The sequence below is a fragment of the Cherax quadricarinatus genome, chromosome 100, assembly GCF_038502225.1.
Source record: "Cherax quadricarinatus isolate ZL_2023a chromosome 100, ASM3850222v1, whole genome shotgun sequence".
In the NCBI taxonomy this organism is placed as follows: Eukaryota; Metazoa; Arthropoda; class Malacostraca; order Decapoda; family Parastacidae; genus Cherax; species Cherax quadricarinatus.
In genome coordinates this window covers 7,401,873-7,415,533 of record NC_091391.1, presented here as the reverse complement: position 1 = coordinate 7,415,533, position 13,661 = coordinate 7,401,873, and the positions used below count along the sequence as shown (strand labels likewise).

The following is a 13,661-nucleotide window of genomic DNA, read 5'->3' as shown; positions in this document are numbered from 1 at the left end:
AAACTGAATGAACCTCCATAGGGAAGCGGCACAGAATTCTTCCTCCGCAAGCCATGCATATTTTAAAAGGCGACTAAAATGTCAGGAGCAAGGGGCTAGTAACCCTTTTCCTGTATACATTACTAAATTTAAAAAGAAAAGCTTTCATTTTTCTTTTTGAATCACCTTGCCTTGGTGGGATACGGCTGGTTTGTTGAAAGAATACAAAGAAAACTGAATTAAAATGTTATACTCTCACCTTGTGGAGTCTGCGATCCAGTTTCTGCCGGCGCATCATAAGAGAATCTCGAGCATCCCGTAGATGTGAAATTTCCTCTCGAAGGTCGGACTCTCGACGCTCTATTAAACTATCCTTCAAGTCTTCACTGGCACCTGACTGTCAACAAAAGAAAGCAGTCTGCAAATCCTGCAATGTTGCCCAGTAATATTTGCACGTTTTACTGTACACAATGCAATGCTGGCCATCTCCAGCAAGGTTGGATAACCCAAAAAAGAAACACTTTTACCACCATTCACACTACCACTGTCTAGCCATAGGCGCGTAGATACAAGAGGTCACATGACCTTCCAAACAACAAATTAAACATTTTATAAAGAAGTACAAAACAACCATTCAATATTTCCATATTTTATCCAGTTTTCATCATTATAAAAAGTACCTCTTAATTCAAATCTTTAAATTAAATCTATTTTAACCTTTTTCTTTAACATGCCAGCCATCTCTCACCGAGACAGGGTGGCATAAAAAGAAAAACAAAAGATTTTCTTCTTCTTTCTTTCAATGCATCAGCCATATCCCACCGAGACAGGGTGGCCCAAAAAGAAACACAAAAGTTTCTCCTTCTACATTTAGTAATATATACAGGAGAAGGGGTTACTATCCCCTTGCTACTGCCATTCTAGTTGCCCCTTATGACATGCATTTGTTACGGAGGAAGAATTCTTTTCCACTTCCCCATGGAGCTATTCCAGTCTATTATAGTGTATTTGCTACAGTACAGTGGACCCCCGGTTAACGAACTTTTTTCATTCCAGTAGTATGTTCAGGTGCCAGTACTGACCGAATTTTTTCCCATAAGGAATATTGTGAAGTAGATTAGTCCATTTCAGACCCCCAAACATACACGTACAAACGCACTTACATAAATACACTTACATAATTGGTCGCATTTGGAGGTGATCGTTAAGCGGGGGTCCACTGTATACTGTACACTTGTTGAACAAGATGTGCAACATCTGAGTATATTTGTAGATGTTTCACCATCCAGTGGCTTTATCAAAACCTTACATGGACATAATCTGAAGACTCTCAATGGGAAAATGAGAAAGAATTCTTCCTCCATAAGTTGTGAGTAACGTAAGAGGCGACTAAAATGCTGGGAGCAAAGGGCTAGTAACCCCTTCTCCTTTGTTTTTCTTTTTAGGTCACTCTGCCTTGGTGGGAAACGGCCGGCGCATTAAAAAAAATATGAAGACTGTAGAAATTATACAGTAGAACCCTCATATCCATGGATTTGGTTTCCATGATTTCAGTTATCTATGGTTTACAGTGGCCCGAAAATAACCCTCAATTTTGCTTAACCCTTAAATGGTCCAAACATATATATACGTTCTCTAGCGTAGCGCCCCAAATATTTTGAGAAAAAAAAAATTGTTTTTCTTTTTTAATAGGAAAAAAATAGCATATAGTACCCAGGCGTCCCCACTTTTTTTAATATGGCGCACAGTGAGTGAGCACACCCTTTCTCTCATGTCTAGGCGACTCAGGCACATCGTGGCAATGTTGAATGAATGACAAAACATATATATACGTTTGGGGCGCTATGCGAGAGAACGTATATATACATTTGGACCATTTAAGGATTAATAATGGCACCAAAGCACAAAAGCAGTGACCGTGGCAATTCTTCAAAGCCTAAGAGAAGCTGTGAGGTGCTTCAGATTAATAAAAAAGTGCTAATTCTTGACTTATTGTGTATAATTTATCAATTAAACTTGATCTCAGGTATGTATGTGAATAAAAACAAATTATATATATAGGGTTCTCTACTATCCTCAGATTCAGGTATCCACAGTAGGTCTTGGATAGTATCCCCTGCCCTGCAGATACCAGGGGGATACTATACACAAAAGACAGAAGAAAATGAGGTAATCAGTCCCTCAACCTAGGAACAGGTACACTTACTTGGCTACATGGCTTTGAAGTCTGGAGTCGCAGCTTCTCCTTATGCATACGTTCTCTGTGTTTAACAGCTTCTTCCCTATGCTCTACTTCCTTCTGCAGCTGATGAGTGGCTTCTCTTAGACGTAAAATTCGGTCTTCTTCCTGAGCCAGCCAGCCTCGCTCGCTCTCACAATCATCATCTCCCTGCTGGAAACATTCATATTCTCATCACCTGTAATAAACCATACCACGGACGAAGACAGAACCTGCGATCAGAGAGTCATAAAACTCCAGACTGACGCGCTAGCCACTGGGTTAATGAGTCGATCTGGAGCAGTGGGCACAATAAGAGAACATTGTATCAACATCCGTGGCCCCAGACAATCCAACATCGTACCAGAAGATATTAGAAACACTACTTGAACAAGTGTATTAGTCTTCAAAAGGAAACTGGACAAGTATCTTCACCAGATGCCAGATCAACCAGGCTGTGGTAGATATGTGGGTCAGCTGGCCACCAGCAGCATCAGCCTGGTTGACCAGGCTATCACCAGATGAGCCTGGCCCATGGCCAGGCTCCAGGAGTAGAAAAACTCTCGCAACTCATTGAAGGTAAAGATATATCTATTACATAGCTATATATTACACTGACATGAAGAATAAAACAGCCCACAAATATACACATATTTTATGTAGATCTAAAGGCTATTTTAATATACACTGAGTAGCAATACTTTTCAATAATAAAAACAATTTTACTCACTACTGTACCTGTGGTCTCAGATATAAACCAGGTAGGCTTGAAGACTATTTAATATGGATAAGGAGCAACAATTTCCAATAACGCAGACAATTTTACTACAACTGGACCCATTATTTCACCTTCAAATGAATGTCTAAATCCCTCATACGACGTTGGTCGATGATTATTTGTTGTTCCAGTTCTTCCTTGCGTTGCGTCTCTTCTCTCAGTCGAGTCTGTAGTTCCTCCTGCTGCCGTCGCATCTCCCTTACGCTGCTCTCCAGCTCTGCTACCCTTCGGAATGCCAAAATACAACGTTTTTCAATATCCCAGAAAATGTAGAAGACAAAATGAGAAAAAGTATTATAATAATAATAATGATATGGTGTAAGAGGCGACTAAAATGCTGGGAGCAAGGGGATAGTATCCCTTTCTCCTGTACAATTACTAAATTTTTTTTATTTATTATTTATTATCACACTGGCCGATTCCCACCAAGGCAGGGTGGCCCGAAAAAGAAAAACTTTCACCATCATTCACTCCATCACTGTCTTGCCAGAAGGGTGCTTTACACTACAGTTTTTAAACTGCAACATTAACACCCCTCCTTCAGAGTGCAGGCACTGTACTTCCCATCTCCAGGACTCAAGTCCGGCCTGCCGGTTTCCCTGAATCCCTTCATAAATGTTACTTTGCTCACACTCCAACAGCACGTCAAGTATTAAAAACCATTTGTCTCCATTCACTTCTATCAAACATGCTCACGCATGCCTGCTGGAAGTCCAAGTCCCTCGCACACAAAACCTCCTTTACCCCCTCCCTCCAACCTTTCCTAGGCCGACCCCTACCCCGCCTTCCTTCCACTACAGACTAATACACTCTTGAAGTTATTCTGTTTCGCTCCATTCTCTCCACATGTCCGAACCACCTCAACAACATTAGCTTTTCTTTTTAGGTCACCCTGTCTAAGTGGGAGATGACTAGTGCATTGAAAAAATCACATTATTGTTATTATTATTATTAATAATAATGAAAACCAATGAGAGAATGGATGAGTCTTCATCAAATTTTGTTAATAAGAGATTATGTTTGGTAAGGAAGCCTGAAGAGTACAAGAACTTAGCAGTTAAGAATGAAAGATGGGAGATGTAAGCAGGGAAAGTGGAGGTACTGGAATGATAATGAAGATATTTTGAAGAATTTTTGAACGTTAGTGACGGAGAAAGGAAGGCAATGATTTTACAAGTGGATCAAGGCACAACAGCACTGTATAGGAGTGAGGAGCCAGTTAAGGTGAATGTGGGAAAAGTACGTCAGATAGTGGGTCAAAGTGCATTTCCATATGACACAATGTTTATACAGAGATGGGTGACATATTTACTACCAGTCAATTTTACTTTTGTACATTAAACATTATTTTATACTTCCCATAACATTTTGTTGCCAAATTTTCAAGTTTTTATATTCAACCCCAACCTTTGTATTATCCTTTGTACCTGTGTACCTGGGTACCTGTCTACCATCTTACTATCATATTATAACCAAGACATTACCATTGTGATTTTTTACTATTATTCTTTTGGTACTTTAATTGTGAATTTTATTTTGTCAATTTAAATCTATAGTTATAATCTTGATCTTGTCAACAACCTATACCAGACTCTAGTGCAATTGCAAGTACCATTTCAAATTGTATTTTTATATTATAAGTTTATATTATAATTCCTACCATCTGTCCATTTAACTTTGCTTACCATTACTTAATTTTAGTCCCTTATATATTTTCTCCTTTATTTTAGCTTTATATAACTATCCTAGTTTATATATCCACAATTGTTAAAATAATCAAGGTGCTATTCTCAGGTGCTAAAGTAGAATAAGTTCACAATTTTGCCATTATATTCCAAAGCTCATTTATTTGATTACCACTTTATTGTTCACCACAACCTATATTAGTCCCTTTTTATTATAATTTTAAACTATAATTCTAACTTTAAAAAATTACCTTTATAGTACTACCTACTATCATACTCCCAAGCTCTATTATATGATCATCACTTTATTTGTATTAGTCCCTTAGCTCATTATTTTATATTTGTTAAATAATTCAGGTGCTCTTTTTTAGCTTAAGACTATTTACTTTGTTTTATACTTAATTCTAACTATAGATTCACTACAAATCTTATGATTACAAGCATTGATCCTGATACCAACCTCTTATTTAATGACTTAAATGAATCAAACAGTTACTGTAATTACTACACTGCAGAACAATCAAAGGCACTTCTCAGTGCCAACAACAACATAACTATCTTTAACTACAATATCAGATCTTTAAGCAAGCATTACGATGACCTCATAGCATTACTAAATTCCTTACATGCCAATATGTCCATCATTACACTAACTGAAACCTGGCTAAAGCCTGATACTACAGATGTCTATGCCATTCCTGGTTACACAGCCATACACAACTGTAGGCCAGACCAACAAGGGGGTGGCACAGCCATATACTACTCAGACCAACTAGAATGTATCACTAATACTTGCACAAGGGATGAACATGGGGAATATATAATAGCTAAATTCAAATCCAAATACCTACAAAAACCTCTCACATTGATAAACATCTACAGAGTTCCACAGTCAAACATTAGCCAATTTAGTCAAAATCTAGGAAGTATGATAACTGATGCACGCATGAACAAAGATCACTTACTACTCTCAGGTGACTTCAATATAAATCTCCTGCAAGACCAGGACCCACACGTTACTGAATTCACAAACACAATGAGTAACTGTATGTTACTACCAACAGTAACAAAACCTACAAGAGTTACAGAGACTAGTGTTTCCCTACTTGACCACATCTGGACCAACACCATATCCCCTTTAAAATCAGGCATAATTACAGATAATACCACAGACCACTACCCTACTTTCCTCATAACAACTCTTTGTAAACTACCCCAAGACACTACTAAAGTCACCTTCAGACTTCACAATGAGGCAGCCATTAATAACTTCACAACAGCATTAGCAAACATTGATTGGCACACTGAGCTAGAAATCTATACAGATATTGACGAATGTATTAATAATTTTCTAAAAAAGACCCAATACCTCTATAACAAGCACTGCCCTAAAAAAACTAAACAGATGACAGCAAAGAGACTGAACAGTCCCTGGCTAACACCCAGCATTCTCAAATCCATAAATACAAAACACCAATATGAAAAACAGTACAGAATGGGTCACATAACCAGAGACCAAACAAAACGTTACTCGTCAATCCTAACCAGCCTGATAAGAAGGGCAAAAAAATTGTATTATGAGAACAGATTATCCAACTTACGAGGTGATATAAAAAAGACCTGGAAAACCCTATCAGAAATTCTGGGAACAAAAAAGATATCACGAAATAGCGAAATAAAATTAGCAAAATCAGATGAACCCCAACTCCCACCAACAGAAACAGCAAACAGACTCAATGATTTCTTCTCCACTATAGGACAAAACCTTGCCAATAAAATCCCAAGCTCAGATACCCCACCAAATGACTACCTCACCGGCAACTACCCGAACACACTGTTCCTAGCTCCGACTAACCCATACGAAGTCTCCCTTATTATCAATGCACTAAAAAACAAGGCAGGAGATTTAAGTACCTTACCACCCTTTATATACAAAAAAGTGTCACAAGTGCTATCTCCAATCATTGCAACACTCTTTAACAAATCCATTGAATCCTCCACCTTCCCTACAGTACTCAAAATAGCAAGGGTCACCCCGATCCACAAAGGAGGAGACCAAACAGAGTTGAATAACTATAGGCCAATATCCAACTTACACCCTCTCTCAAAAATCTTCGAAAAATTAATTCATAAACGAATCTACTCCTACCTTATCTCCCAAAACATACTCAACCCCTGCCAATTTGGATTCAGGCCTAATAAAAATACTAATGATGCTATTATACACATGCTAGAACATATATACACTGCAATAGAGAAAAAAGAAGTCCCACTGGGGATCTTCATTGACTTACGTAAAGCTTTTGATACAGTTGACCATGACTTGCTCCACGTAAAATTGTCACACTATGGTATAAGAGGGCACTCCCTCAACTACCTCAAGTCATACCTCAGCAACAGAAGCCAATATGTGTACGCAAATGGGACAAACTCTTCTGCGCAACCAATTACAGTTGGTGTCCCACAGGGAAGTGTCCTTGGCCCTCTTCTCTTTCTCCTATACATAAATGACCTTCCAAATGCTTCGCAATTACTCAAACCCACACTATTTGCAGATGACACTACATACGTCTTCTCTCACCCGAGCCCAGTCACACTAGCCAATACTGTAAATACCGAATTACAGAAAATATCTACCTGGATGAGGACTAACAAACTTACACTAAACATTGACAAAACCTACTTCATTCAGTTTGGTAACAGAGCTACAGATGTCCCTCTTAACATAATGATAAACGGATCACCTATCACAAAGCTAACAGAGGGAAAATTCTTAGGAATCCACCTTGATAATAGACTCAAATTTCATACACATATACAACAAATTTCTAAGAAAATTTCCAAGACTGTAGGCATACTATCGAAGATACGGTACTATGTTCCACAGTCAGCCCTCCTGGCCCTATATCACTCTCTTATTTACCCCTATCTCACCTATGGAATTTGTGCATGGGGCTCAACAACAATTAACCATCTCAGACCACTAATTACCCAACAAAAGGCTGCAGTTAGAATGATAACAAATTCTCACTACAGGCAGCACACTCCACCAATATTCAATACACTAAACCTACTCACCATACAAAACATCCATACTTATTACTGCACCTATTACATACATAGAACACTTAACTCTGATATTAACCCTCCCCTCAAACATCTCCTTGCCAACCTCAACAGAACACATGACCATAACACAAGGCACAGATCACTCTTTGATGTTCCTCGTGTCCATCTCACACTATGCAAAAACTCAATGCACATAAAAGGCCCTAAAATCTGGAATTCATTACCTGTAAATATAAAAGAAACACTACCTGTTTATAAATTCAAGTCTCTACTCAAAGATCACTTACTCACCCAAAACCAAATAAATACTGAATAACTGAACCTTATAAATTGTATATCTTAAATGTTTCTCACAATTATATCACATAAATGTTAAACCTAAAATCGAATCTAACTTTATTATTTTTTAAATACACTACCTAACAGAATCCTTCATATGACCTGTCTTTGTAATACTCACTTGTGCTTTATAGTAATCTGTTTACATTAATGTTTTATCACTGACTTCATCATTGCTTAGTTAATCTTAAGTTAATTTTAAGCCAGCCCGTAATGCTATGCATAGTATAAGTGGCTTTGGCATGCTGCTCTTATCTGCATTTTTTTTTTTTTGTACCTCTGTATGTGTGCTCAAATTTATAATAAATAAAAATAAAATAAATAAATAAATAAATGAAGAAAGCCCATGGTTATACCTGGAGTTTACCTGGAGAGAGTTTCGGGGGTCAACGCCCCTGCAGCCCGGTCTGTGACCAGACATTTCAGAGCATTTCAGGCAAGCTTAAGCCTTACTAGATTACAAGAAGGCAAAGCTGCTGGGACAGATGGAATTAAGTCAGAGATATTAACAGCAGGTGAGGATATAGTTTTGGAGTGGTTGGTGCATTTGTACATTACTGTATATGTACACAAGTCCTCAACTTACAAACACATTGGGGACCTCTTGAACTGTGTACAATATTCAACATACAGTGGTACCTCGAGTTTCGAACAGCTCCCAACTCGAACAATTATGTAAGTGTATATTTGTAAGTACTTTTGTAAGTGTATTTTTGGGGGTCTGAAACAGACTAATCTAATTTACATTATTCCTTATGGGAACAAATTCCTTCAGTATTGGCACCTGAACAACCTTCTGGAACGAATTAAGTTCGTAACTCAAGGAACCACTGTATACGAAGTCTTCAACTTACGAACATATTAGGGACTTTCTGTACTGTGTATAATAATGATACTATACACAATAATGATATAATAATGATATCATACACAATAATGATATAATGATGATATTATACACAATATAGAAAATTCTCAATGTGTTCATAAGTTGAGAACTTACTGTATATATGAAGGGAAGATACCAGAAGATTGGCACAGACCATGTATAATTCCTATGTATAATTCCTATGTATAATTCCTATGTATAATTCCTATGTATAATTCCTATGTATAATTCCTATGTATAATTCCTATGTATAATTCCTATGTATAATTCCTATGTATAATTCCTATGTATAATTCATATGTATAATTCCTATGTATAATTCCTATGTATATGGAAAAAGGGAACAAGAGACAATGTAAGAATTACAAAGAAATAAGCTTGTTGAACATACCAGGTAAAATTTATAGTGTAGATCAATGGTTCAGATAACTGACAAGTTGATAAATTAGACACATGTGCAACATTCGGGAATTTTTATTGCTGAAACATTTCCCCAACCAGTGGCTTCATCAGTCCAATACAAAGAAGAATGGTGAAGATCAGAAGGAGTTTAAAGTAATCAGTCCCTCAGCCTGGAACTGACGGACTTTTTACCACAAACCTCTCCCAATCTTCACTATTCCTCTTAGTACAGTCGTACCTTGAGTTATGAGCTTAATTCGTTCCAGAAGGCTGTTCGAGTGCCGATACTGAACGAATTTGTTCCCATAAGGAATAATGTAAATTAGATTAATCCATTTCAGACCCCCAAATATACACTTACAAAAGTACTTACAAAAATACACTTACATAATTGTTCGAGATGGAAGCTGCTCGTAACTCAAGGTACCCCTATATAGGACTAATGAAGCCAGTGTGGCAAAACATTTCCAAAATTAAGATACCCAAGTATCGCATATGTGTCTAATTTATGAAAATTTACAATAGCATTGTTATTGAAAAGGGGTAATATAGAAAGTAGGATAACAGATGAATAAAGAAGATTTAAGAAGGGCAGAGTATATATAGACTAAGTGAAACAAATAAGTGAGCAGTAATCAGATGAAGGTAAAGAACAGTTTGTTGCACTTATGGATTTAGAAAAGGCATGTGGTATAAACGTTGGTAATAGACACCAACAAATTGTTGTCTGGTAGTAGGTTGGTAGACAGCAACCACCCAGGGAGGTACTTCCATCCTGTGGTAGTAGGTTGGTAGACAGCAACCACCCAGGGAGGTACTACCATCCTGTGGTAGTAGGTTGGTAGACAACAACCACCCAGGGAGGTACTACTGTCCTGTGGTAGTAGGTTGGTAGACAACAACCACCCAGGGAGGTACAACTGTCCTGTGGTAGTAGGTTGGTAGACAGCAACCACCCAGGGAGGTACTACCATCCTGTGGTAGTAGGTTGGTAGACAGCAACCACCCAGGGAGGTACTACTGTCCTGTGGTAGTAGGTTGGTAGACAACAACCACCCAGGGAGGTACTACCATCCTGTGGTAGTAGGTTGGTAGACAACAACCACCCAGGGAGGTACTACCATCCTGTGGTAGTAGGTTGGTAGACAGCAACCACCCAGGGAGGTACTACCATCCTGTGGTAGTAGGTTGGTAGACAGCAACCACCCAGGGAGGTACTACCATCCTGTGGTAGTAGGTTGGTAGTCAGCAACCACCCAGGGAGGTACTACCGTCCTGTGGTAGTAGGTTGGTAGACAACAACCACCCAGGGAGGTACTACTGTCCTGTGGTAGTAGGTTGGTAGACAGCAACCACCCAGGGAGGTACTACCATCCTGTGGTAGTAGGTTGGTAGACAGCAACCACCCAGGGAGGTACTACCATCCTGTGGTAGTAGGTTGGTAGACGGCAACCACCCAGGGAGGTACTACCATCCTGTGGTAGTAGGTTGGTAGACAGCAACCACCCAGGGGGGTACTACCATCCTGTGGTAGTAGGTTGGTAGACAGCAACCACCCAGGGAGGTACTACCGTCCTGTGGTAGTAGGTTGGTAGACAGCAACCACCCAGGGAGGTACTACCATCCTGTGGTAGTAGGTTGGTAGACAGCAACCACCCAGGGAGGTACTACCGTCCTGTGGTAGTAGGTTGGTAGACAACAACCACCCAGGGAGGTACTACTGTCCTGTGGTAGTAGGTTGGTAGACAACAACCACCCAGGGAGGTACTACTGTCCTGTGGTAGTAGGTTGGTAGACAGCAACCACCCAGGGAGGTACTACTGTCCTGTGGTAGTAGGTTGGTAGACAGCAACCACCCAGGGAGGTACTACCGTCCTGTGGTAGTAGGTTGGTAGACAGCAACCACCCAGGGAGGTACTACCATCCTGTGGTAGTAGGTTGGTAGACAGCAACCATCCAGGGAGGTACTACCGTCCTGTGGTAGTAGGTTGGTAGACAGCAACCACCCAATGAGCTACTACCGTCCTGTGGTAGTAGGTTGGTAGAGAGCAACCATCCAGGGAGGTACTACCGTCCTGTGGTAGAAGGTTGGTAGACAGCAACCATCCAGGGAGGTTCTACCGTCCTGTGGTGGTACGTTGGTAGACAGCAACCATCCAGGGAGGTACTACCATACTGTGGTAGTAGGTTGGTAGACAGCAACCACTCAGGAAGGTACAACCGTCCTGTGGTAGTTGGTTGGTAGACAACAACCACCCAGGGAGGTACTACCATCCTGTGGTAGTAGGTTGGTAGACAGCAACCACCCAGGGAGGTACTACCATCCTGTGGTAGTAGGTTGGTAGACAACAACCACCCAGGGAGGTACTACCATCCTGTGGTAGTAGGTTGGTAGACAGCAACCACCCAGGGAGGTACTACCATCCTGTGGTAGTAGGTTGGTAGACAACAACCACCCAGGGAGGTACTACCGTCCTGTGGTAGTAGGTTGGTAGACAGCAACCACCCAGGGAGGTACTACCATCCTGTGGTAGTAGGTTGGTAGACAACAACCACCCAGGGAGGTACTACCATCCTGTGGTAGTAGGTTGGTAGACAACAACCACCCAGGGAGGTACTACCATCCTGTGGTAGTAGGTTGGTAGACAGCAACCACCCAGGGAGGTACTACCATCCTGTGGTAGTAGGTTGGTAGACAGCAACCACCCAGGGAGGTACTACCATCCTGTGGTAGTAGGTTGGTAGACAGCAACCACCCAGGGAGGTACTACCATCCTGTGGTAGTAGGTTGGTAGACAGCAACCACCCAGGGAGGTACTACCATCCTGTGGTAGTAGGTTGGTAGACAGCAACCACCCAGGGAGGTACTACCATCCTGTGGTAGTAGGTTGGTAGACAGCAACCACCCAGGGAGGTACTACTGTCCTGTGGTAGTAGGTTGGTAGACAGCAACCACCCAGGGAGGTACTACCATCCTGTGGTAGTAGGTTGGTAGACAGCAACCACCCAGGGAGGTACTACCATCCTGTGGTAGTAGGTTGGTAGACAGCAACCACCCAGGGAGGTACTACCATCCTGTGGTAGTAGGTTGGTAGACAGCAACCACCCAGGGAGGTACTACCGTCCTGTGGTAGTAGGTTGGTAGACAGCAACCACCCAGGGAGGTACTACCATCCTGTGGTAGTAGGTTGGTAGACAGCAACCACCCAGGGAGGTACTACCGTCCTGTGGTAGTAGGTTGGTAGACAACAACCACCCAGGGAGGTACTACCATCCTGTGGTAGTAGGTTGGTAGACAGCAACCACCCAGGGAGGTACTACCATCCTGTGGTAGTAGGTTGGTAGACAGCAACCACCCAGGGAGGTACTACCGTCCTGTGGTAGTAGGTTGGTAGACAGCAACCACCCAGGGAGGTACTACCATCCTGTGGTAGTAGGTTGGTAGACAGCAACCACCCAGGGAGGTACTACCATCCTGTGGTAGTAGGTTGGTAGACAGCAACCACCCAGGGAGGTACTACCATCCTGTGGTAGTAGGTTGGTAGACAGCAACCACCCAGGGAGGTACTACCATCCTGTGGTAGTAGGTTGGTAGACAGCAACCACCCAGGGAGGTACTACCATCCTGTGGTAGTAGGTTGGTAGACAGCAACCACCCAGGGAGGTACTACCGTCCTGTGGTAGTAGGTTGGTAGACAGCAACCACCCAGGGAGGTACTACCATCCTGTGGTAGTAGGTTGGTAGACAACAACCACCCAGGGAGGTACTACCATCCTGTGGTAGTAGGTTGGTAGACAGCAACCACCCAGGGAGGTACTACCGTCCTGTGGTAGTAGGTTGGTAGACAGCAACCACCCAGGGAGGTACTACCGTCCTGTGGTAGTAGGTTGGTAGACAACAACCACCCAGGGAGGTACTACCATCCTGTGGTAGTAGGTTGGTAGACAACAACCACCCAGGGAGGTACTACCATCCTGTGGTAGTAGGTTGGTAGACAACAACCACCCAGGGAGGTACTACCGTCCTGTGGTAGTAGGTTGGTAGACAGCAACCACCCAGGGAGGTACTACCGTCCTGCCAAGTGAGTGTAAAACAAAAGCCTGTAATTGTTTTACATGATGGTAGGATTGCTGGTGTCTTTTTTATGTTTCATAAACATGCAAGATTTCAGGTACGTCTTGCTACTTCTACTTACACTTAGGTCACACTACACATGCATGTACCAGCATATATATACACACACCCATCTGGGTTTTCTTCTATTTTCTTACTAGTTCTTGTTCTTGGTTCCTCCTATCTCC

At 41.4% G+C, this 13,661-nt stretch overlaps 1 protein-coding gene across 2 annotated transcripts in view; it reads right to left on the bottom strand.

The window, feature by feature from the left end:
• The window catches only part of cos (kinesin-like protein costa), a 144,715-nt gene that overhangs the window by 29,059 nt on the left and 101,995 nt on the right, over positions 1 to 13,661 (bottom strand). The window contains exons 16-18 of one of the 2 annotated variants that reach the window (XM_070079644.1): positions 3,047 to 3,200; positions 2,186 to 2,368; positions 239 to 376 (exon numbers count right to left, since the gene is read on the bottom strand). In XM_070079644.1, coding sequence (XP_069935745.1) covers positions 239 to 376; positions 2,186 to 2,368; positions 3,047 to 3,200 — 475 coding nt within the window. Of the gene's footprint in view, positions 1 to 238; positions 377 to 2,185; positions 2,372 to 3,046; positions 3,201 to 13,661 lie in introns of both variants that reach the window. The other variant, XM_070079643.1, reaches the window with a different exon arrangement.